Source organism: Haliaeetus albicilla, chromosome 9 (assembly GCF_947461875.1).
Source record: "Haliaeetus albicilla chromosome 9, bHalAlb1.1, whole genome shotgun sequence".
In the NCBI taxonomy this organism is placed as follows: domain Eukaryota; kingdom Metazoa; phylum Chordata; class Aves; order Accipitriformes; family Accipitridae; genus Haliaeetus; species Haliaeetus albicilla.
The window spans coordinates 42528105-42554704 of record NC_091491.1 but is presented as its reverse complement, the minus strand read 5'-3'; the positions used below and the strand labels follow the sequence as shown (position 1 = coordinate 42554704).

The 26600-nt window shown below is 39.7% G+C and overlaps 1 protein-coding gene across 6 annotated transcripts in view; it reads left to right on the top strand.

Annotated features, from left to right (window-relative positions):
• The window catches only part of LEKR1 (leucine, glutamate and lysine rich 1), a 64285-nt gene that overhangs the window by 28397 nt on the left and 9288 nt on the right, over nt 1-26600 (top strand). For 4 of the 6 annotated variants that reach the window (XM_069792886.1, XM_069792887.1, XM_069792890.1 and 1 more), the window contains 4 exons: nt 20149-20230; nt 22078-22155; nt 22414-22617; nt 24435-24528. In XM_069792886.1, coding sequence (XP_069648987.1) covers nt 20149-20230; nt 22078-22155; nt 22414-22617; nt 24435-24528 — 458 coding nt within the window. The remainder of the gene's footprint in view (nt 1-20148; nt 20231-22077; nt 22156-22413; nt 22618-24434; nt 24529-26600) is intronic. The other 2 variants (XM_069792891.1, XM_069792888.1) reach the window with 1 other exon arrangement.

Here is a 26600-nt window from a genome sequence, read left to right as displayed (position 1 = left end):
GCAAACTTCCAAGTAAAATGAAATGCAAAAATTTTTTTTTTAAGAGCACCAAAGTTGTGGCTGTTACTGTGAAAGCACTCAACAGCCCAACTCAGGCCCTAATAAAATGTGAATGTTGTGCAGTCAGAAAGACAGTATGTCATTCTGAGGAGTCTGTTAGCCTGCTGGGAACATGAGTCAGCTGAGTGTGTGTGGGGGGAAATGAAGGAAGGGAGGAAAACAACGAAGATGCTGGTAATACAATTATGCTATTACTTGTCAATCTTATGTAAAACATCAGGGAGAAGGCTCTGAGATTAATTTTAAAAGAAATGCTCTCAATTTGAGTGGAAGGCCAGGAAGGTTTTTTGGCTTTCAGCAAACAGAACTGAAAAGTAGGTCAGGCTAAGCCAGTCTCTTCTCTCATAGATTCATTAAACTTGAGACTGTCTAGTGATTTGCCCTTGATAGCATGTCTCAAGAATCTAGAGTGTCCTCTTGAAAACTGTAAGAGTAGTGATAGCACTTGAAATTATAATATCTGGTGAGCTCTGTTGAGACAATATCTCATTACAAAAAGATTATTTATATTAGTATCTCTTGAATGTCTTCTCTTTTTAAAGCAGTATTGCATTCATAGTGCTGGCTTAGAGACATTTTAAGACCTTGAAAACATACAGAGGTTGTGCTGTTCCGGGCACAGTTTTGAGTCATCAAATTGGCACAGCAATTACCATGCTGCCTTATGCACAGTATGTAATGTCAGATTTAAAGCAGTAGGTCTCAGTGCTAGTCACGATGAAGGAATTTCACTGATCCTTCAATACCAGTGGTAATATCAAATGTGAGACTGCAAAGCAGGAGACTGCAGATACCATCCAATGAGTTACCAACCCGTGTTTCTGAGATCAGTCTTTATTTTTGTCACTGTATAACAATACTGTAGTGATGTGTTTGAATGGTAGAAATGAACAGATAACTCTACATCATTTTCCAGACAGTGTCCATATAAGAAATAGACTTAGTATGTCTGTCTTTCTGTGGTATTTATTCAAAAAACTAACTTTAAACGAATGCAAAATCAGTTAGATTTTGCTCTGACAAGATTCTTCTATGGAGCAGTCACAGCATCCACTTTTGTCTCCCCGCCCTCCTTGGGGAGCTGCTAAGTGTTCCAGTATCTCAAAAACTTACCCATGACATTTTTTGGTAGGCTTATTGATTGTAGTTACCTCTTGTTACTTAGTCATCTGTTCAGAGTAAACTCTGACAGGCAAGATTTGGGGAGATGGTTGCCTTCGAAGTGTTTAGCTGTCAGTCATTAGCCACAGTATCTCATTCTGAAGACCTGAGTAAATGGAAAGAAGTGAATCAATTCTATTTAGATTTCCTTTTTCAAGACAATCTTGAACACACTGTTGGACAGTGAAATTTTTACCTTTTTGTTTGGCTTGTATGTAAAATCACTGGGAGAGATATTTTAGGAGATGTGAAATAAAATGCTGGTAGTACATAAATGGTATCTGCTGTGTTGATTTTTTGCAAGAAAAGTAAACAATCTCAGAATTATATGTATATTACATATATATAATACGTATTATATATCTGAGACAAGTGCCTGGGTAAAAAAAAAAAAGGCAAAATCCCAAATAAGATAACGTCACTAGAAAAGACAAAACTTAAGGAATTAACTAGTTGCACTGGTTAACTAAATCACGTTGCTTGTCCCAAAAGCATCAGGTTGCCTGTGACTCCTCATGTTTTACTTGAAACTTGTTTGGAAAAGATGCTAAAAATGCATTCATTTCTTTTGAAAAGACAAGTGTGTTTCTCCTCCATTAAGAGATTCATGTTTTATCTAAATAATCTGTGTACATGTATAACTGCCAGGTTTGACTATTACAATGCCACAGTCCAAAATTTGGAAATTATATTCTTTAGAATATTCTGTGTGTTTTGTGTCTTAACATTCACTTTCTGTCTTCACTTATGCTGAAGTAACCTTAGAGATTGAGCTGAGAGGCTTACTGTGCTAGAAATTGCTCAAGCGGATAGTATCGCTCAAAAGAAGATAGCCAAGGTGACTGGCTCAAAAAGAGCATGAGCGCCGCAGATCCTGCGATAAAACCTGCACCAATGATTTATTGCAGTTGATTAAGCTTTCCTTTCTCTGCTAGTAGAGTAGCACTTACAGGAAGAAAGTTTGGTCTTTAGTGTGGTCTTGTGCCATGCGAAGAAAACTGTCTGAAAGTTCATTTGTACAATCACCTGGATATTCTACTACAAGTGCTGATAATTGCAATGATTTACATGTTACTTTGATTGTCACAGATACTCTGTTCAGAATCCATGCACCGTTTTTGTACATGCTTATGTGCTTATGTAGTGTGATGTTTTGGTCACACTGTTGTATTTTTGAAGCAGCAGTGGACGTAAAATGCTCATTTTGCCCTAATATTTGGCTTTCTTCTGTGTTCAATATGACCAGAAAACCTATTTCTACTTTCTTTTTAGGAACATCTTATCTTCTATCTTTGTATAAATAGACAGAAGCAGTGATAAGTCATAAGCAGTTAGATCACTTATTATTTACCTTTCTCTAGAAATCTGAGCTTCTGCAATTTCAAAATGGGTCTACCACCTGCCTGCCCTGAGGAAAATATAATTAAATTTGACATGCATTTTTTTTAGGTGGAAAAATTAGTCAAAATAATCTCAGTGCAAAAATAGCTCCTTCTCAAGTATACTGTGACATTTCATTTCTGTTGAAAAGTGTTTTAATTTTTTTTTATATGAAATAAAAAACTTGTAGGTGACACAAGTTAAATTGTCAGTGCTGGTGTGCAGGCTGTGTTGTAGTTCTCAGGAACAGTCCTTTGTACAATTTCCAGCACTGTAGATTTTACTTTTTATAAGGTGCCATGTTCGTGTAACTCGGATAATTTTGCACATTACCGAATTAAATTTTTCTGGTGAGGTGGCTGTATGTGGGCATGTGAAGCTGTCTGTGAATTCAGCAGTAGTTCACAGGCATTCTTGGGAGCTGGAATGTTGGCACTTGCTGCTGTTGTAGAAAGTCTAAAGTCCATTTAATTTGGTATCCTGTCCTCACTGCTGAAAAACACAGCATGATTCAAAGGAAGGAGCAGGAACTCTAGAACAGCAATTGAAGGATAATTTATCTTCCTTACGTGTCTCATCTTGATCTAAGAGGGCCTTGAGCTTAATAACACAGTCTTTTAATCTTTGAAATATGTGGTTTAGTATCATTACATAAGATATTTGTATTGTTACATTTATGCTGATATGGAAACTACCCTTAGTTAGAGTTCCCTTTTCGGTTTTGTAAAGCTGTTTACTTCCAAGGTTCCTGTAAACAGTGAGTTCATAGTTTGTTCATGTGCATTGTAAAATACATTTTATTTTTCAGTTTTGCCCAGCTCTAACTCCATGGAGAATTGCCTTGTTCTTAGAAGACCAGAGAAAGATGCTTGCAGTCTGTTATTAATATTTTTTTTTAAAGATTACTTGGTGCGTTATATATTTTTTGTGGTGCTTGCATGGCTTTCTGGCTCTTCTCAAAATCTAAATTTACTTCCTTAAGTTGGCATGTTGCATCAGATCATCACATCAAGCAGTTAGTTATATTTAGGTTCTAATTTCTTGCCTTTAATTGATATGCATAATTTAGGGAAATAACTGTAGTATATATATGAGTACCACATCATGAGCAGGTTCTGACTAGCTCACATTGAGCATCTCTACTTTTCGTGCTGAAAAAATCTGAGCTTACAAAGTGGTGCCTGGTCTAAAGGCCCTATTCCAGTCGGTGGATCATCATGTTTTCTTTGAAGTATCGCTGTATAAGAAAACCAAGATTGCTCAACATTTCCTATAAGATGATCACTGTTTTCAGTCGCTTAGAATATTACCAAACTTAACCAATCAATGATTTTTCAATATTAATTCCAGTAAAAATAGTCATAGCTTTCACAAGCGTGGGGTGGCTGGAAAAGTAATTGGATTTTACGTTTAAATCTTATGCTGCAAAAATTTTCTTGAAAACCCCATGAACCTTCTGTTCTCTGAAAAAGGACTTTGAGACGGGAGGTTTGACAGTGTTGTTGAGATGGAGAACCAAGTTAAACTGACTAATAAGCCTTTGAAAGCGTTGAATAGAGCTGTTTGTTGGTGTGGTGGCTAAGCTCTCTGTCATTCAGGTTTACAAGTCTCCAGAATACAAGGGCTGGGCAGCACTTTCCCAAGACTTGTGTGTTCCAGGGAGCTGGGCAACAGGACGGAAAGCAAGGAGACCGTCTCTGCTGCATGCCCGGCGCTGTGCCTGCTGAGCACCCTGGCTGCTGGAGAAGGGAACAGCCTGGATGGGGCAGAGGCCAGTGCGGGAGTGCATAGGTTAGGACGTCGTGACAGGGCTATTGGGGAATTTGGTTCGCTGGCAGCTCTGTAAATGAGCTGGGGAGCACACACTGAGCAGTGAAATGCCAGTCCCGAATAGCTGGAGTGCTTTTGTCCTGTGTGGCAACAGACTCAGGAATCATGTGGGGGAAAAAAAACAGTGTGTGATTATATCCTGAACGAATATTTTGTAATGCATAGTTAAAGCATGAAGAAGCAGCTGGTATTTTTGTATGTTTGACTGCAGCACTTGCCATAATCACTAGTGCAGTTTCTGAGTGTTGCACTGTATGTATCTTATCCTGCATCCTAGCCTGCACATTGTTGTTGTTCAGAGAGAAGCATGATTAGAGCCATTTCCTTTTTGGTTTGAGACCCAAAGTCTACTGTCCCATTCTCGTTTTGATTCATCCCCAAAGTCCATGATCATCGCAGGGTGTTCTGGAACAGTGTTCACAGAAGGAAACTGGAGCGATGTGCTAAAAGAACGAACTCAATGGGGTAAGATAGCTGTGCCGTGTGGTGGCTGGGAAGAGGGTGCTCTCAGCAGCACGTGTCGAGAAAGAGCTAACGGGCAGGGGGCTGGAGTCAGTGTCCTTCTTCTCTCCTGCAGCCAGGGAACTGCAGCTTCCTCCAGGCTTTCTGCTGTGCAAGGAGAAGATGTCTACAAAATGCTGTATGGTTAAGCACAGCAGGTACAGAAGGAAAACCAAAAGAGCTTTTTCCTCTTTCCCCTCTGGCCTGGTTCCAGACAACTCTTAAGACTAACAATGGTTTGTTGTGTTGTGTGTCCTCAGCTCAGCAACAGCTCCCGTGTTCTCGGGCACTGCAGTTCTAGTTTCTGTTCTTCTGTTGCCAGTGAATCAAGGGAGGGGAGCGTACAGAGTGTGCTTTTGATGGTGTCTAGCATTTCACTGGGGTAGATCAAAGGTGTCAATAGCAATGGGACTGCAAACTGTCCTCTCCCCCTGCTGTCCTGGCATCTGTCTTGCACACACCACAGCTCACTTTCACCTCCGTGCCATCACCAGGAGCTCGTAATGTTTTTACCAAAAGAAAAGTTGATGAAAAGTCTCCCCTTTACCTGCTTCTGATGAAAGTTTTACTCTGTCCCCATAAATCCTGTGGATTTATATCTGTATCAGTGCTGCTGGTACACATTTTTGTGTTTTCAGTTCCATATTTATGGTTTAAGAAGCTGTACGTTGCAGTTTCTGTAGTGATGGGATCGAATCCCCGCTCTGATGGCTGGGTCGTACTGGAGTTTGTGGGTATGCCGCCTCTTGCCTTTATTTCTTCCATCCTGCCTCTGGGCCCCTCCAGGAGTGAAGAGCGCTCACTGACTTTTCTTCCAAATGGTATTAACAAGACTTCCATATCATCTAGTAAGCTTGTTAGCCTCTGTAGTAAATTGCAAAGTAAAGACATGTTAATCAGCAACCCAGGTGGTGAGTATCACATCTCAAGGGTGGAATGTAAACTTAACATTAACTTTCCAAAATTACTCCTTTCATCCAGAATCCTTCTCCGAGTTAATTTGGGGAGGCCGTTTGCAATTCAGCTCTCACCAGCTATGCTGCTGTTGGAATTGAGTGTTAATATGAGCAAGTATGGAGTTCTGGTTTTGATGAGAGAAAAAACTTGGGATTTATTGAACTAAATTATCATTTTTTCACTTTGATGTGACATAACTGAAAGTGAGGGCATGACTCTTGAAAGAAGCCTAAATTGTTAGAATATTCTGAAAAAGTTTTATCCGTGCTTACATATTTATTATTTTTTTTCCCACTGGTAGCATTGATAGGAAACCTAGCCAAGAGCTGCTATCTATGTTTTTGTCTTATTTCTATTCACTTCAAAGGAATATTTTTGAAGCTGCTTGTTTATGTTTATAAAGCGATTTGAAAACTTAGTGCTCTGCAGAGCTACTCCTTCCCTTGAGAAGTCTGTGAAATGCAGTGCCACATTATCTCTCCTGCTCACTTGCCCTTTGTAAATATATTTCCAGAGAAGAGGGATTAAGGGGGAAAAAAAGCGTATGTAACGGGTTCACTGAAAGTTATCTCAGTGGTTAGTGTGACTGTGTGGATTCTGGGGCGTCTCGGCGGTGTAATACTTGAGCAGAAGGGTCACTGTGACCGCTGCTCATCATGCTCTGCTGTTTGACTCACTATTTACTTATTTTGCACATGTCAGGCTTCTTTTTTAAACTGCGTATGATAAAAACTTGAAATAGCACACGTTTTGTGGAGAAAACATAAATAAAACATCGTATATGGGATTCATACAGAATATTAGGACTCTGCAAAATCTTCATGAACAGGTAAAATATCAGCTAAGGTCGTTTTATGTGAGGCATTTTAAAATTTATTTTTATTAATAAAAAATGTAGCCGTTACTTAATAATAAATCAGTTATTAAGAAGCAATAAAATGTTTGATGGTGGATATCCAGAAGGAGATTTCAAGGCAGAAAGACTGCTAGCTCAGGCCTCTCTATTCTACCCTTCCTGAATAGATCAGTAAAACAAATCCATATACATTTGAAGAGGTCTGTCTATATGGAACTTGTTTCTGGATTGGAGTAATAAAGCTGGCTAATGCACTGATGATAAAAATGTTCTCTTTGAAATACAAAACATGATTTTCTTCGTGAAACAAGCTTCAAATATTATATGAGTTTGCCATTGTATTAAAAAAAAAAATAGTGGGAACAAACAACACTTTTAAAATTTATTTTTAAAATTGCCTCACTTGATCTTAGTGAAAATCAATTCCAGTTAGTGGATTTACACCATATAAAGTCATTGTGTAGGAAATCAGCCAGATCTAGAATGCCTATGGAGGGGGGGTGTTGTTTTTTTGTTGTAGTTTGCTTTTTTCCCCCACAAAACTACTTGGAAGCTAATATCCCTCTTTGGTACTGAAATTGTTTGATGATCCAGGAAAAAAACCCACTACCAGGATTTGTGATTTACATGTTTTGAAAGGATTTCCCTTTTTGCAACCAACATTTTGAAGATTCTTGTTTTGTGTAATTATCATAGAATTGTAAATTACTGAATATTTCATACGATAGCAGTCATTTGCAACAGCTGAAACTAAGCATTAGTTTCTACTATTGTTTCTTCCTTCTTGTGCTTCTCATGACTTTCTGAAAATTATCTTTTTGAGTTACATTTTGCCAAAGAGGTGAATTTGATTGCTGGTTCCATACTGCTTTTCAGACTCGCAATGCATCATCCAGTTAGCTAGAGATGACAGGTCTTGAAAAATGCTTAACGCAGGGTAAGGTCTGGTGAATAACTGTCTAATCAAATAGACTCACAAAAAAAAAAAAAAATCAATAATGCCTTGTGATAGTGTCTTTGTCTGTATTCTTAGGGTCAGAAGCAGCAGAAGAGCTGCAATAGCATGTGCTCCTAAAAGAGAGGAGCTGATATCTGTGCTTTCATTTTTATTACCAGCCAAATCCTTTCCTCCGCTTAATCACAGATATAGAATATTTTTTCTTCACAAAGTCATTGCAGTTTTTCTTTAGCCCATTTATAGTTACAGGTTTGCCTCTGTATGGGTTTAAATTGCTGGCTATGCACATGAAATCTGTCTTTTAAATCTTTTGATGCTACTGCTTCATAGGCTACTTAAGTTACTAAATATAAACTTAGCAGTGGTCTGCTGACATAATAAGACTAATGAGAGATGATTGAAAAATGCAGGCAGCTGTAGGAGTAGCTGGGTAGTTTGAGTGGGGAATGTTAGCACTCTTCATGGAAAGAAGGAGCAGTATTTTCATCTACATGAAGTGTCTTTAATGACACTTTAAAGACCGCTTTGAAGAGCTTTGAAAATCCAAAGAGAGAATAGTTTCCTGTAGTTTTAGGTAGGCTGCAGTTCAAATATCCCCTATTCATACTACAAGTACTGTTGAAATATTTTTTTTTATTAATTCCAGCTGCGCTACTAAGAATTTGCGGGGTGAGAGCTGGGGAATGTAGTGTTGGTGTTTGAACAGAATGTGACAAATGGGTTAGACGAAGCAATGGCTCATTAGCGCTTTTCAGCAGTCTCTTAAAGTGGAAGAGGAAACAGATGAATACGATGGAAAGAACAGCGTCCTAGTTCTCTTCAGCTAGGTGTTGGGATAATGCTGTGTTTGAGTATGATTTAGTTACAGAAGGGCCCCACTTTGCTTCTTGAGGAAAAGCAGGAATCCATGTCAAAGGAAATATATTTATTATATTTTGTTTCATCTGCTTGGCCTAAACATGGAGGGGGGGGGGGGGGGAACTGTCTCCAAGGAAAATTAAGGTCAGAAGCTCCATTTTCTCACCTTCAGTTTTCCCAGCCAATAGGTAAGTGGCAGTACTCCAAATCAATTTTAATACATAGGAGAAGCAGGTCTGTAGGAACAATTCTGACATATCCCAATTAGCTGGGGTTCAAAAAGGCAGGAACATATGCAGAAAATTCAGGCTTAAGGACCAAACCCTTTGATGCCGGAGTGTGAACCCTGGCCATGGCTGAGCAAATACCATGTAAGCAATCCCTCTGACTGCAGAAGCGCTCATAACGGGTCACTCACGCACCCGGGGAGCAGGGGGAGAGAGAGGGGAGTGAGGTTTGCTGAGATAGCATTGTTTCTCTAATTAAGCACTTCATAAGGTCTTGGAAAAGATTGCCGTCATGTTTGCATGCTGTATGCAGTTGCTGGCTTATTCTTTTGAGGGCACTAAGGGTATTCTAGATTTGTACCACTCAAAACTATTTAGAATTTGGTTCGTTCTCTTGGTTTTTCTGTGTTTGTTTTATATACGAACATGGAAGAACTACCATACTAGTTCAGACCAGAGGTCCAGAAAGCCCAGTTCTGGCAGTGGTCAGCAACATATGCTGGGGGAGATAAGAAACAGGCACTCCTTTTTCTGGCATATCCTCCCAGTTCCTGGCAGCTTTTAGTGATTTAGAGACTTCCTGGTGGCACTGGTCAGGTCTCCAGAAAGGATGTAAATCTATATGGCTGGAGTCCATCCCTGGGCTCCTTCCAGACAGGCTTGTACTTGTGAGTCACAAATAAAAAGAAGTACTTTCTTGTGTATACAAAAAATAATTTATCTTAGAGAACATAGTACATGAAATATTATAAATAAAAATAAATAGTTCTGTTCTGTGCGTGCAAGGACTTTGAGTATTTAGTTCACTTCTTTGGTCTCCTTAGAAACACACAGTGAGGCAAATTATTCCTACTCTGACACAGTAATTTTTCATGTATGTATTTCATATTTCTCACAGCTTCTCTACTATTCTTTTTAAATAAACAAAAGTATCTGTGTTAAGTGTACATCCGAATTTGGTCTAGCATTAATGTTCTAAGAAAAATTAAATATTTTTACCCCTTTTGACACAGCTCATCAGCCAATATTCAGGGCCTCATAGGTTGCTCCCTACAAGGAGTAGTTATTCAGTAGGTTTTAAAGAATACCCACAACCTCCTATTTCTCAGAATACCAGAGAAATTTAGCAACAGGAGGTGGGTTCCAGTCTGTCTTGGCCGGGATCTCCATTTCAATCTCCTGACCATCTTCCAGGTTTGAGCAACCAGTGTTTTCCTGACCCCTTGGATTCTCTGTTTTTTTTCTGCCCGTCCCTGTAATGTTACTGGGCTGCATTTGCCCTGCTGCCCCTCTCCCTGTTCCTTTAGGGCAATATCGTGGCTCCTGTGTTTGAGTTTGTTCCAGCCAGTCCCTTCTGTGCCCAAAAGAGCTGAACTGCTGCTCGCCGTTTCCCAAAGGAAGGACGCTTCTCACACCCACCAGCCTCAGGGAGGTTTCCTTCAGTCTGCCAGCATGACAAATACTATCTTGATCTGAGGTAATACAGGGAGTGTCCCACGGGGTTTGTGTATATATGAAGTCTCTAAAAAACATTGTTCCTAAAATGAGATTAATTGGACAAAGGAAACCGTATCATGGCAAGAGCTGGGCTGGTCCCAGCTGGCCCAGAGGGGACCCAGCAGCAGCCTGGAAAATGCCTGGAGGGGAGGTGGGAAGGTGGGACATCCAAACTGGCCTGGGAAGTGGCAGGTGGTAATAAGGCAGGGGACACCGGCCACAGCTTGGGAGCTTCGGGATGGACCTTGGGAAGAGGTTTTTTGGCAGAGGGTGGTGCAGCATGGGAAGAGGCTGCCCGAAGGGCTGGGGGAGACTCCAGCCTTGGGGGTCGTCAAGGCTCAGCAGAATAAACCCCCAGATAACCTAGTCTGGTTTTGTCAGCAGTACTGCTCTGGGCAGAAGGTTGAACTCTGCAACCCCCAGAGGTCCCTTCCAGCCATCCTTTCTGTGAATCTATACCCGGCTGAATTGCAATGAGAATGTCATAAAGCTTGATAAAATAAAAAATATTTTAATCTGTAACTCTTCTGCAAGTAATTGTCTACTGCTGGCACGCATGCCCTGAGACTGGGTATTTCTAGTCAGCAGGACTGGAGGGCAGCACGTGCAGCCCACACAGCCTTTCCGCTTCTCAGTGAGAGCGTGAGCGGGACTGCCCCAGCAGCTCTTTCTCATCTGTGACCGGTATGATGAGTCAGAGCTTGTCTTGTTTAGACCAAACTATCTGCCAGTTGTTTCCCAAGCCGTGCTTAAATAAAGGGAAAATGAAACTACTTTCTCCCTGTGCTGTTTTCTACGTGCTGTAATGTAGCGATGTGGTTAGCAGTAGCAAATCCACTTGCTTCCAATCCCCAGCCAGGTAGTGAGAAATGGACTCTATTTCTGAAATTAGAAGCAGATGAACTTTGTAGACATGCATTTATTCTTAGGTAGGCACAGTCATTTTAGACCAGAGACTTAGTGATACAGAGCAGATTCATACCATGACTGCCATTGACCTAAATAGAGCTGTGCTGTTGAGTTTCTGTCCGCCAGCAGCTGAGCTAGTGCTGCTAAGGCAAAAGGGTCTCAAGTAATGACTGGGGTCTGCATGTCTTCAGTGGTACTATCTATTTGAGCTGTGCATATTTACCTCTCTAGAAAGTCTTAACACCTGGCAAATAGTCTTCCTTTTCTTACATGTGTATAAAACACTGAGCTTTTATTTAGACGAGACCAGAATTTTCAGGAAGCATCTTGGATTTTTTTGCAGGTTTTGCAGGAAAAGTAGAAAATTACACAGTTCTAGCACACATGTGTCTGAACTGGTATCATTGTGAATCTGTTATGAATTAGCTGCAAAGTTGATGGTTTCCAGAGTGGCTGCTTACCCAACGTGAATATAGTTCACAGTGCTTTTTTTTTCCTTCACTGAAAACTTTACCAGTTGTTGCTATTTACAAAGCAGGAACTGGAGCCTTCATTCAGCACCGTGCTGTTGGCTGAGCAGCTGAAGAGGATGCAAACTGGGTGGCTAAATTCCTGAAACCCATTCCTGGGCAGACTCCGTGCTTGGTGTTTTGCAGACACTATGGGCTGCCTTTATGGGAATTCACCCAAATAAGAGGAAACGGTCACCAGCTTTGGTTCTTTTTCTTTGGTTCTCCATGTCTTTTCTTTGTGCATGTTCTGTGCTTTGTCTCTTTGGTCTCTGTCCTTATGACAACAGAGTCTCGCTTTATGGAGAACATGATACTGCTAAAACACAGAGGTGTAGGGGACGCAGTCTCTGCCTTATCCACCTTTTGTCCCTGTTTGAAGGCAGAGCTGATCGCATGGGCTGCCTGAAGGGTTACTGTTGACTGTTTATGACTATGGTAAGATCCATTGTGAATCACAAAGCTAAGTAAAATTAAACATGAATGATATTGAGATGGATTTGGACTGAAGATTCTTTAAAATGTGGTACTACTAAGAGCTTTAAAATGACTATCAGCATTACAAAGTGTGAATGCTTTTTGTTGGTTTTGCATATTTTGCAATAAGCTTTATTTTTGTTACTGGAGAACATTTTTACATAAGCATTTGAATATATTTTTCTTTATTCGGCAAGCTTTCAGCCTAAGTTTCCAATTGTGTTACCATTCTCCTTTTTAGTTTCCTCGATTTTCCTATGTTTTTCAAACTTGATTGAAATCTGTATTATTTTGTCTCTGTGGGCATGGGTCTGATCCCTCAGACTTTCTGCTAACCAGCTCCAGTTGACTTTGGTGGGAACTCTCTCTAGAGAAGACTTGCAGAAACCAGCTGTATAATTGAATCCATCTACTCTCTCATGAAAAACTCCTGTCAAATGCTCAGTCATTATGAAAACTTCTCAAAACAAATCGAGTAAAAGAAGAAACAGAGCTGAAAGAGACCACCCAAAGTACTAGAAACAAAATAAGCGTTATCCCTCTCCTTTTCCTTTATTCCAGAACTTGTGTCTGTACTCCCACATCTAGGAAGAGGAAGAAAGGCCACAGTTGTTAATAAATGCCAGAGATCTTCTGTAATAAGAATTTAAAAAAAAAATTGTCAGAAAGAGATGTTTGTGAAAAACTTCTCTGTAGCAGCCATCACCATGCAAAGAGAGGCAAAGGGCTCTCCTTTCTGTGGTGTTGATCTACGGTAATTTGCTCTTAATCTGTTTTAACAAAGCAGTTGCATTGCAGTAGAACTTGTTGTTGTCAGTGTTAGATTGTTCCCACATGTTCTGTCTAACATCTGCCTGGTGTGTGAAGCCAAAGTTTCTCCTTTTTCTGTAGGCATTCAGAGCCATTTACTTCATAAGCCAATGTCAGGATGAATGACAGGAAATTAAAGTTGAATTACTTAGCTTTGGAAAAGTGTACAGAACAATACATTACTGAAGAATGCCCAGCTGAAGAAACTGAACGAAAGTATCTGCAGGTGGTCTAATCTGTCCTCCGTGTACTTGGCCACGAGTTCCCCTTCGTAGAGAAGGCGAAGATGCCAGCATCGAGCAGCAAACATCGCAGCTTGGTCCAGTGTCTATTGTGCAGGTTTTTGACGCAGATAACAGGACTTAGATAACATAGTGACTGCATGGCTTTGATTACAATGGGAGTTTGTCAGAGAAGCCTTTAAAACAGCTGAGAGGAAGTTTTGGCAAGAATACTGTCACACAAACATGGTTTTTAAATAATCATAGGTTGTCAGTGATTTATCTCTATGGGCTCTGTTCAACAGCAAGCATGAATGCTCAGTGGCTCTTTCCCAGGGAACTGAGGGAAAACGTGGTTGGCTTTCCAGGCACAAAACTGAAACAGTGAGAGGGTACTGAAAGATTATAAACCACTGGTTCCCAGTGGTTTTGAGAAGCAGTTAAGCTACCCTTATCATTTATTGTGGTTATGCACTACCAGCAAACTTTGGGCTCTGTTGACAATAGCTCTGTGGAAGAGCTTCAGACCACCTTCCGTCAATTTGAGGAGCGCAGTCAAACCAAAGCACCTAAGGACTTGGTATCATGGGAATGGCAGGGACAAATAGGGGTCAATGCAGGCTACCAGTTATTTAGTAAATATCATTCCAGGTCTCGTTAGCATCCAGTACATTAGAACAAGAGTGCAGCCATGAAGAGCTGGGAATGTTCCCTAATTCGAGTAGGAAAAGAGAAGGTACCAGTCTTTGTCTCTTTTTTTTCTCTAGGAGTCAAGGTCAGCAGTCTTTAATCCTTTTTTACTGCTGAACGTTAGTCCTTGGTCATACCCAGCTTAGAAGTGGCACCATGAGGAATATTGAAAAACTGTAGAATCTGAAACAATTTGATTTTTCCAGGAAAACTCCTTTCTAATGCCTGCATAGCTGCTGATTGCTTAACTCATCGCACGAGAAAATGTACAGTCCTAATGGGGTAAGGAGGGTGGGGGAGAGCAGATGAGAAAATGTTGAACCAAGTTTTAGCTGAATAGTTTGCAGCAAAGTCGTGTGTGCTATTAAATAGGATTACTGCCGCTGAGCACAGTGGTCAGGGAGGTGATGTTTGGAGGAATGCCTCTTTAGAGCTGACCCTTTCTTTTTCACCTCAAGCCTCTCCTAGCTCAGCTGTTGCTGCAGTGTGTTTTATGGTGGGAACATATTCTGTGTCTGCTGCTGCTAAGACCAGTGTTTTTGACAGCGTCGGTATGGTCTTACTGAGAGGTCTTGGCTCTCCCCCAGCCAAATGCATGCCCGTACAAGTGGAACCGCACAGCTCCTTGCTGTTCTCCTGACTGTCTCTGCACAGAACCTACTCTTTGCCTCTGGGGAAACGGGGCAGGGACTGGTCTGTGGACATAATAAATGCCACTTGGAACAGAGTGCGAAGGAAGTTTAACTTAACTTTTGCCAGACTGTAGCTTGATTTATGTGCGACGGTTAATTTCACTGTTGCCAGACCTTTTCACTTTCCAATTCTTTCCAATATTGTCATGGGAAAAACGGCCCTCACCACAAACCTAGAAGTATCTTCTTCCTATATGATGAAGAGGGTCAGTCCCTGTGGATTTCTGAGCCTTCTTTTGTCTAAATGCCAACGTACGATGCTCTCAGGTAGAGCTGTATCTAATTGCTGCTTTTGATTCTTTTAAGTTTCTGAAAGTCTGATATAAGTATTCTCCATTAACTGAATATAGATAGTTAATTACTAGTAGTAGGTAACAGTAACTATGAGTGAATTATTATTTATACTGCTGATGTCCTTCTCCTTTTAATATATGCAATTTCCAGAATGCCCAGAATGTCAGTTGTGTTTGCGTGTATTTGTAGTTCATCTTGTTTTGAAGCTGTGTGGACTACTTCTCTCTCAAAATTAAAATATAGCATCATGGTATTCTGTGAAAGACAACTTGTGGAATATACTGGAGCATTAGTTTATATGGATCTAGCTACATTTATATAGTTTTTGCATTAATTCATTCCTGTCTTCAAAGAGAAAAAAGTTACCTGTGAAGTTCTAGTGCAAATAACCTCGTTTATATATTTTATGAAATGGGAGAAAGAAATTCTGAGTTGTATGTAGTTTGACAGAAGTCTGAAAGTTGCTAATAAGTCATAGAAATGCTGTGTACTTGGGCATGCCTTGCTGAGGGTAGGATGCGTCTGTTGGATGCCAGAAGGTCCTTTTGACAGTTCTATGAGGAATGCCAAGGAGATGGGCAGGCAGTGATTCACCTGGAAATAGTCATCATCATTTACCCCTCCAAACCTTCTCAAATAACTCAGTTGAACAACAGATGCCAGAAATTATTGGAAAGCCAATAACATAAATAATTTAGATGTTTCTAAGAAGCCCTAATTTCTAGATAAGTTTCTACCTCCTGTAGGATACTGTGCAAGGTGTTGTGTGAATGTTCATCTGTGATGAATAATGTGCATATTAAAAGACAGCAAATATTCACTCCATTCAAACTTCAGGAACTTATTTCACATTGGTGAAATAGACATTGCAACAGAATATGTATATAGAAGTAACCTTAAGCTGTGATTTCTAGGTTTTTTGTTATTATAAGGGGGTGTTTTTTAGTTGCAATACTGTTGTATCAATTCCTTTAAACAAATTTATCAGTAAGTTTAAAACTGTTTATATTTCATCATTTTCTTTTCTTTCTAGACCATTTATTGCGGAAAAACTCTGGGGAATGGAAAACATACATGCATATTCACATTTTTTGATATTATGCAAATAATGTCAAGTATAGAAATGCTTGTGGATCTCTTGTGATCACACTCTATGAAAAAATGAGAGTGTTGCTTGCAGATTCCCCAGTTTCACATAATTCTTTCTACGGCTTTGAACTAAAATATTTTTCATGAAAATGTATTTTATACAAAGAAAAACGTAAGATACTCTTTGCATTTTTTTACATAGTTTCAGCACAGACGTATGAGGACTACTCTCTTCTTTCTTCCCATGCTGCATCCTCCGAAAGAGGCACAAGCGCTCGGGGGAAGAGCCACGGGTGAGCTAGATACAAAAGGGTTCCTGGCAACCTCCAGCTTCCCTGGTCCGAGCTCCCACGCAGACAGCCCGACAGTGCCCAGTCAGTACCATGGCTCCTGTTTTCCTCCACCCACATGAGCAGCACTTTATGAAAAAGTGCAGTTACAGAATCGTAAAATCATTTTAGAGATGATACCACTGTGCTGCTACTACAGGAAGTTTTGTTTTCGAAGTGTCTTTTTTTAAGAGTCTTCTGAGAAATGATCTTAGTGTCATTTGTGTATTTGTCTCTTAGTAGCATCAGTGAGAAGAGTTTGGGGGTTTGTGCTCTTCTGCTGGTTAATGCAGAAGTACGGGCGCATCCATAAAATTGGCAAAAATAAAGGTAAGCTTGTGTTTTTGTCTGGCCAGTGATTAAGCATGTACTTTTATTTAAATAGTGGGCTTTCCTGATTTTTAATTATTTTTTTGAGGGCAATCAGTCACCCGGTGATAGGCAAAGCTCTTAAATAGGGACTAATATTCCCATACTGTTTAGGGGAAAAGCAATTGGAGCAAATTTACATTACAGTTTCAGAGTGAAGTGAATATTCGTGTACGTTTGGCTGCTCCATTCACTGCTGTGTTCCTTCGCCATAGTTGGTGACTTACTTATAAAGCATCACCTGCTGTACTTTGGGGTAAAAGAGACAGCTAATTTGGTTGATAAACCGTTGGTATTGTTGGAGGCCTGGAAAGCAACATGAGGAAGTAGACTCCTTCAGATATAATCATCCCTAGAATGGAAAATAGAGTACAGAATGCAAACAATGAAGCAGAGCCTTTGAGGGGAAAAAAGAAAAAAATCTGCTCTCCAGGCTGGAGAGGGTTTGCTATGCTTCCCACTGTGGCCCTGGCCGTGCTGAAAGGGGCTGCTTTTCCCATTGGAAAGCATTTCAGTCTGAGTTTTTCTCTCAGAGCTTTCACCTCTATTTCTAGATGAGATAAATTATTTGCATATCCTCAAGAATACTGGTTTGGGTTTTGGGGTTTTTTTTAAGAACAGCATATCATTATGGACTCTTGGATTTCCAAATCCGTGACAGGAAAAATTCCATGTGAATTACCGTTTGCCATTTTTCAGTATAATTTGGCAACGTTAACATTTTATGAGTTAATACCTTGCAACAGCATTGGAAAAATAAGAAAAATAATGACTGGAAGTAAATAATCTTAGACTTTCTCTCTATTTGTCGGTTCTCGTGCAACACTGTTGATTTCTTAGTATATCTATGTATACACACACATTGTTTTTCAGCATGATACTGCTATAAACTATACATGGTGATTAAACACACTTTTTACTTTTTCCCAGCAATACTGGTCTTTTCAACCTGTTCAAAAATTGCATTTTCTGTGATGTCTCATGTTCCATGGAGTAGGTTGAACTGTTTCAAGGAGACAAAAAATAAACTTGAATGGCATCAGTCTGAGGCAGCTCGCTATGTGCACAGCAAAGAGTGCTATCAGCTTCCCCTGTGTGCTAAAAAAATGAACAGATTAACTCCAGGAGGATCTATAATGTCCAGGTCCATTCGCTTCTGTCGATCAGGGCTTGTAATGAGCAGCGCTCTGTGTGCATCCATTCCCATTTATTAAAAGGCTTTTTTCTTGAATATCTACCTACACTCTTCTATTTGCTCATTTAATTAGGTAGACTCTGACTGATGTGAATCAGAGTAGAAGCTATTTCAATGTTAAAAGATTAGCGACGTGGCAATATCTATTAACAATTGCAAAAATGAATGCAGGACTAATTAGTATTTCTTTTTCTGAAATGTATAAACACAATGGCAATGGTATGTTATACAAAAATATATTTTTATTTGTTTTGTTGTCAGTGGCAGGTGGTATAGAAGGTGCTTCTATAATAAACTTCCACTGACTTTTGCAAGGGCTTAGTCAAGCCCAAACAAATTCTAACTTTCTCTTAAAAAAGCTCTTTATAAATGCTGATAGTTTGGGAATGTATCTGACAGGTAGTGTGTACTTTACCCTACATAATTCTCTCCCTGATTTTTATTGTTGTTGTTTGAGGTAATGAACAGCTTTCCTTTTCCCTTTATTGAAAATAGGGGAATCTTTCATGTAGTAGGATTTAGCAAGATAAGGTGTGACATGGGGGATCGCTGGCAGGCAATCCCACTCTGGGGTTATCCGTCGTCATGATAGTTTCTGGAAACAACTGAAACGGGCACATAGGAAAAGTTATAAAAATTCAGTGAATTCTGATGTCGGAAGTGATAAATTTAAGAACGAGAATCACAGTTAGATTTGGCTTCTTGGAGCTTTGAAGATGGAGAGATTGGACTCTTTGTGGCTGTTCACCTTCAGAGAGGAAGTCAGCTCATTTAGTTTGCTCTTGCATTTTGAGGGAAGATTTTGGTTTTTCTTCCACTTCTAGATTTGTTGCAATGTTCTATCGTACATTTTTTCCCATGTAGTTTATGATGCTACCTTTTTTGTAGAGGCAACTTTGATTTCAGGTTGTTCTTATGTTTTCTTGAAAGCCAGCTCTACTTGTTTATGAGCATATTTAGATATGTTCATTAAGATGAGAATCAGATTAAGGCACGTGCCGTTACGTCAGTTTATAGGGCTTCAAATCTTGGAAGTTAGACTATGCTTGTGATTTAAAAAAAAAAAAAAAAAAAAATTATGCCACACAAAACTAGATGAGATTTCTTTCATACGTAACTGTTTAAGAAGGTTGCAGAGTTCGAATTATTTGTTATTGTGCACTTTGAGACAAAATGGTCTAATATGTGTCACTAAGGGATTTTAAGAAAGCTTTTAAAATTAGTTTGCACCTGTAAACAAACAGACAGATATAGTTACAAATGTCAAGAACGTTTGCTCTGTTCTCACCAGCCTGTATTTTTGTGCAGCACACGCTTGTGATCTCTGTGCACCAAAATTCTTGGGTGCTGTGCTGCAAGTGCAAACTGACGGCCGTCTGTCCTGCACGGCCGTGTTTGGAGAGACCCGGCTTACTCAGAGGGGTGAAAGCTAATAAATCAGAAGTGTTACATTGGCTACTGGGAGTAAATTTGTCACTTTTTCATTTACATGAGACTGTGCAGAAGGAGTGATATTTAACAGTTCTTTTATCTTTGCTCAGTATTTTCTTTGGAAGCTTTTTTTCCAAGTGTGGAAAAAAAAAAAAGATAATTAAACTGGTGGTACAGATGAAAAGAACTAGGATATATGTCAGAAAAAAGGCAATGGCAGTTGAAACTGATAGGTGACGTGTTCTGAATGATAACATTTAGCTAAGAGACTCTAAGACAAAATATATAATACCATTAAGTCAGTGTCAATGTTTTATATGAAGTTGCATTAGCAGGTTATTTTCAGGTCCACCTTCCTGCATGCTTTTGCTCTTAGCATTATGTACAAACCATGTGGTTTAAAGCATTGTATATTTACATTTAGTTGAACTTGATGTTTCCTGGTAGGATAAAAAAACCCAAATAAACAAAAACCAGATTCTTGCTATAAAGCCAGTCTCTGCTAGTGTATGACTAGAAATTGGAAGGCTGTTCTGAACTGAAGTGTACAGCGATGTAACAGCATTCCAACTTTTTAAAGTAATTTGTTATTCTTAAGAAAATATAAACAACTGGCTTATATGGTTTGTAAGCAGTGAGAAATCAATTCAAATATTACAAATCATAAACCGTCCTTTTCACAGATGGCCATTTTGCATTGTTCAGAGGCAGTGCTGTGATCTACTGTTTTGCCTGTTTGAGGTGGGAGCGAGGAGCTAAATGTCTGAGATGCAAATAAAACTCTATATGTATAAAAGTGGATTATTTTAGTATAAGTACAGGCATGAAACCCATGTTTTTGTTTTCAGATTTAACAAATCAAGTAGAGACAATTGGACTGAAGCTGCAGAAAGTAACAGCTGAGACGGACCACTACAAAAAGCTGTTAATGTAAGATTTCCATTTGCTTGATTGTTTTGCCACTGCGCATAGAGCTGTAACAGACCACTTTTTTTCAGAGCACGCCGCTTGTCATGATTTGAGAAGGTTATGACCAACAGAGAAAATATTTTATCGTCATATTAAACAGTCTGTATTTCTAACCAGCTGACTGAGCATGTCTGTGTGTGGAAGCAGGGCTTTCTTCCCCCAGCTGAGTTTAAGGCTAGAGCAAAGAGGGGGGCTAAGTCAGCTCAGTCGGATGCTTCATTTAACACACAAGCGTAGGATACATTTTGTGAAATCCACATAACTTCTGGACTAAAAATGTTTGTGGAAAGTAGATTTCACATTGTAGGTTTGGAGTGGAGGGAAGGGAAGGGTGCAATAAAACTAATCAGAAACTTTAGTATTTAGTCAGTGACTATGATTTCGTTTTTTATTCACCCCCTGCAATGTAAATTTGCTGTGACTTTTCCCATGCACCAGTATGCTTTTGCGGTTTGTAATTTTTCTGTGTTGTGCCTATGGTTTCAAGTAAGAGTATGCAAAACCTAAATTAATAGAGAAAAAACCAGAATGTCATCATATACTTGTCAGAGCTAACTGCAGCACTATGACTGAAAAGAGAGCACTCGCATGGAGTAAAAAATTCAGCTTGCTCCGTCTCCAGCCCACCCGCAGGGAGCAGTGCCTGCCCCTGCAGACTAAGGGGACAGCAGAAAGGAGTCCTCTATCAAAACTGGAGGAGATAAGAAAAAAGATGCACCTCTTCTTAAATGTTGTTGTGCTGTTGCACACTGTTGCCCTGGGTTACTATTTAAATGGCCAAGCCAGGGCCGTGCAGCGGAGCTGCCACGTTCCCCGCGCCCCGAGGGTGCCCTCCATTGACTTTTGTGGGAGCTGTGTCGGGCACCCAAAATCCAGGGTCCCATCCAGACACAGCGGTGCTCAATGGAACCTGTGTTGTCACCTCTAAAATCTGGGATCTGAATGCTTTCCTGTATTTAAAATCCTCATTGCTTGCATATAGCATAGAAAATCATTCCGGAACAGCAGCACTTCATAATTCACTTTATAACACTTTATAATTCACTACTGAAAATAAAAATTACTGTTTCAAATATTAAGCTCAAAAGCAATGAACTAGTACTGAAAATCTCGAGACCAGCTATCATTGGTCTTTTTCTGTGTTTCCTGAAATTTAACCAAGGATTCATCCTTCTATGATGTGTACTTTCTGGTTTCAGTTCCTATATTCAGAGGGTCTGATCATAACAAGGTTGTAAATATTTGGAATGCTTAGCAACAAAGTGTTTTAATGACAATACAAGTATTGAGTATGAAAAAAAGATTTTAGGAACACAGTTAAATAAACGTTAAATGGTTTCCAAATGTAATATTAAAATTTCAATGTAGTATGGGTAAAATTTAATAAAATAACATATTCTATATCTGTTTAAATGTAAATATGAAGCTTAACCATGGTTATTAATTGATGAAATGATGACATAATGACAAAAACCTGCAAAGTTTCCAGCCCTCTTACCTACTAAATTGTTTTGTTAATTTTTATTCATATCTTACTTGAAACTTTCATCAGTGTTGCAAGATCTCATTTTCTTGTTTGCAACATTAAACTTGTGATCCTGGGTTAGTCTGAGATTACATTGGAAGTGTAATTTCCAATTATTTAAAAATGTTAGCTAGAACAGAAAGAACGTTTTGTTTGTTGTCCGCCTTTTAACTGAAATAGAAAAAGAAAGTTAGGTAATACATCAATAAATGACGTTTGGGTTACTGCATGAGTAAAGGCTATCATTTCTTTGGACAATACACTTTTTTTATTGTTTTCTTAGGGTGAAATCAGCGGAACTTGATGTCTGTCAGAATGAACTGAAAAAAATGAAATACGAAAATGGAATTTCTGAATCAAGGTAAATGCTGAAGTTATGTTTCGTAACACAAATTTCTGAGCAGTGAGAGCAAAAATTTTGTGATTTTAATGCAGTTTTTATACAATCATTTTTTTCTATTTTTGTGTTCAAGTCGCTAGATTTAACTTCATAAAGGATACACAAGTTTTTGTATAATACTTTATCTTTCAGGTGCAAATGATTTCCATCTATTTAGTTTCTGTCTGTAAATAAGAATATAGTAACTACGATGCTGATACTTTTTTATTTCACCTGTAGACTTATGAAAGAGCTCAAGGAAAAGGAGGAATCTCTTCTAATTTGCCAACAAGTATGCAAACATTTACAGGAAGAAGTGGCTGAGAAAGAAAGGAAAGAAGAAGATCTAAAAAGAAGAACCGGTCGATCAGAAAGTGAGCTGGAAGCACTTAAAGCTCTTCTTAGACAAACAGAGGAAGAGGTGGTGATGTTGAAACAAGAAAGGTAATCGGAGCTGAGTCACCACGGGTAACCTCCTGTGACTGTACGTTCAGCCTAGATTGTCTTTTTGGAAATCTATTAAAAATAAAACATTCCTCCTCTGCCAGATCCTCAACCCCTCTCACTGTTACCAAAAGGACAGATAGATTCTGTAAAGCACCAGAGATGGCTTCTGCCAGTCGGGAGGTGAGGCAGCAGAATGAGGAGTGTGGCTATGGGCACTGGGCAGACTGGGAGAGACCTGCTGGTCCCAACTCCGTGTTCTGGAGTCGCTGCCTTGCCTGTGTGCTCAGGACAGTCCTGCCCTGCCACTGCCCTCTCTCATCTCCTGCTTTTAGGGCAAAACTCTAAAAGCCTTGGCAACCCTGAGCTCATATCCTGAAATATTGGAATTAATTAGATTTTTTAAAATTATTGCAATATAGACAAAACTTGAATGACAAAGAAAAGAAAATCCTATTTAAAAAAAAAAAAAAAAAGCAGGGGGGAAAGCCCTGTTTTGCAGTCCAGCGCTTCAGCTCAAGCTTAATCTAAACACCCATTTACTGCAGTTGTTATAGCTGCTATTTGTATTGTGAGGTTTGTAGAGCAAAAGCCCTGGAGAGTTTAAATTCTTGTAACTTATGTTATTAGCAACTTTCAAACCAATAATGCTGTAAATATTACAATATGCCAGGTTATTGGATACAGTCTAGTATTTGCTGAAGTGTATGGACAACTTCCTGCCAGTGTAGTCTTATTTTGAAGGTTCTCAGATATCAATGAAGTTGCCGTTTTCCCTGTAATTACTTTTCAGATGTGGAAAATAGAACACTGAGCTTCTGAGGATTGTCTTTCCTGGAATGGTATCTAGTTTGAGTGCCTTTGTTTCAGACTTGAGTACTTATCACCCTAAATCCACACTTTTTAAAATTGCTTGGAGTGTAATCTACATACCCTGTATTATTCCTAAGAATCACAGGTTTGTTTTATTATTTAAGTGTCCTGCTAATAAATTTGCAGTTACTGATAAATTAGCTTGTCATTTACTAGCAAAATAGAAAGTGCTGTCCCCTACCTAAGACATGGCAGTATGTTATTTTTTTGAGTTGTGTACAATGGAAAATGTATTCATAAAAGTGGCTTTTTGGAGAAGATAAGCATTTTCTGAGAGTGATGTACACCAAGAGGCATTAAGCTATTTTCATATTAAAGGATTTGAATATTCCCTGTACTTTAGTACCTGCATGAAAAGATACTACATGTTAATTTAATAATATTTCCCTTCTACTTAAACCCCGGATACATGAGTTGTTCCAGTCGGTACCTTGCTAATAATCTAAGTTACAAGAATTTAAACTCTCCAGGGCTTTTGCTATACAAGCTTCATATAACAAACAGTAACTCTAATAATAGAAAGCACTTGGTGGTTTTAATTCAAAACCTATTACAATTTTTTAATTAATGATAGTAATATTCTGAGCTCATTAAATACAACAATTTCTGTTTTGAATATTATAACAGTTTTTCAGTGTTCTTAAAAACTTAAGAAATATTAAAAATATTTGAGGTTTAAATATGTGTGTGTGGAAGAAAGATCAACTACAGTATTTTCTTTAAAACATAAAATTCATAAAGCATGTGATGGCATTATGCAAATGCTAAGTAGTGATTACTGCTGTGCCTCTGGGCTCCAGGCAGGATTCCTGGGCTTATTGCACAGAATACTAAACAAAGAGGAAAAGATGAGCCTTTGCCACAAAGGACTTAATTGCAAGAAAATGGCATACCACCAATCTGGGCAGAGCACATATTTACATACGAGTTTTTGTGGTTTCTAGGGAGTTAATGCTGATTTCTCATCAGAACAGAACAGAGCAGCTGCAGGAAACATTAAGACAGAAGATGCGGAATGAAGATAACTGGAGGGAGAAGGTAATACTGGATGTGCAGTTGGCACCCTTTCGGTTTCTTTTTTTTTTTTTTTTTTTTAGTTGTAGTCAGCTGTCACGAGTGAGTACAGTAAGCCAGATACCTGTCTCCTCAAGTGCAAACATGTCAATAGTGTTCTTTGTACAAGAGGTTTTAATGGGTGATCTCTCTACATAGGTTGGAACTGAAAGCAAAAGGTGTTTAGCATGAGTGTTTACAGACTTGGCAGCTGTTCAGGTCTGATCCAGACTTCCCAGGTTTCAGGGTATTTGCAAAGCGCCTATGTTAGGAGTGCAGTCCCTTGGAAGCCTGGGTATGAGGAGCAAGACTGAGCCTGTTCCTCAGAACCTCTGTTCTTCCAAGCGCCGTGCTTTCCCTGTGTGCTCTGCAGCAGGAAAAGCCCAGTCTCACCAGCTGTTGTCCTATGTGAGCTCCAAGGAGGTGAATGTACAGAGCCTACCTTGTTCTGTGTGCAACTGTCCAGGTTATAAACCCTGAACCACAATTCTGCATGGGGAAGTGCATCAGTGCCTGGATTTGTTTCCCTACGCGTCTCGCAGAGAAGCATAGGAAAGCATATATTTAATATTGAAGTAGTTTCCCAGTAAAAACAAGGTTGGGCATTGTTGCCACGCGAGAGAGAGAACGCAGAGCCTTCCTGCTTGTAGGTTAGGTGAACTGAAACTGAAGATTGCTATTTGTAAAACAAATCTATAAAATAAATAATAAACAGATGAGCAAAAATGTCCTTTTCTTAGAAGACAGGTATTTGCAAACCAAAGCAGAGCTAAACAAAAAAGCTGTTTTAGCATAGTGATTCTGGAGCTTTCTGGAGTTGTCGAATAGCAAAAGGCAGCAGAGCTGTTAGCCGTACAGCTGACAAGGAAGGCGAGAGGCCTGTGGATACCCTGCCTGGTACTTACGGCAGCTATGAACACAGGATACATGTTCGTGCCATCCCTGGGATGATTCTGTCACTCATGGCAATAGGCAAGTAAGAAGTAACATGATAGTTTTATCCTTTCCAAGTCCTCTGTGAACATGAAATTTGTTGTTATTTTGATATGAGCCCATAGTTCCCACTGGTGTCAGGACAAGTCCCCACATGTATGGAGAGTAAAACGACACTCCCAAATTAGCAGTGTCGCCTAGCTCAAGACCTGAAGTACCTGGAGCAAGCGTTGCTTTCAACCTGGGGGCACAGGGAAGCTTGTGCAACCTGGGGTTCGGGGTGCGTGTGCCCCTCCAAGCAGCCTCCCCGCCGAGTGCTCGAGAGTCACCTGATTGTGCCTGACGTGGCAGGCTGTGCGTGCCCACCGACTGAGCGAACAGCTCAGTGTGAGATGGGTATTAGCTTGGTGAGCGTGTGGCTAATTACAGCATGGGAACCTCAGGAGAAGTTAGGTAGTGCTGGCTGTCAGCTGCAGCTGGGGGCTAGGAGAGGGGGCTAAGGAGCACTGTGGGTAGGTGGAGGAGTGTGGTTAGACTGGGGAATTGGGAAGGGAGACATGGTAGCAGAAAGAAGGCATGTGGCTCGTCCATTTACTTGAGCTGGGGGTCCTCACAATAAAAAAGAGCTAAAGAGTTGCGCAGTGAAAGTCCCGGAGCTAGGACGGACCTCTTGGGTGCGAAAGGCTTCTGCTCTTTCTGCTGACCTCTAGCATCACCAGGTCCTTTCAGGCAGTCACATCTCTGCCAAATAGGCTCCTGCTAATGACTCTGCTGGTTTTTTTACTTGCCCTCCCTTCAAATCAGAGCAGTATGGAGATAAAGACGTCAGTGAAATTTACTGTGAAAATACCTCTGTATTTCATTTGAAAAGACGCTCCTACAACTTGGCTTCTCCTTTGTTATTTTATTCATTGACTCTTATAAAAGTCTCTAAAGCCACTTTCATGTGCCACCTGGGGTCTTTTGGTAATTGGATGATGGTTCCTTTCACAGTGAGGAGGAAGGGGAAGGTGGGAGGGAGAATGATACACCTTCCATACATGCATGCTCCTTTATAAATGCCCATTTTTCCTTTACTTAATTTCTTTTTTCCTTCACTCCATTAAATAAAGGCTACAGATGAG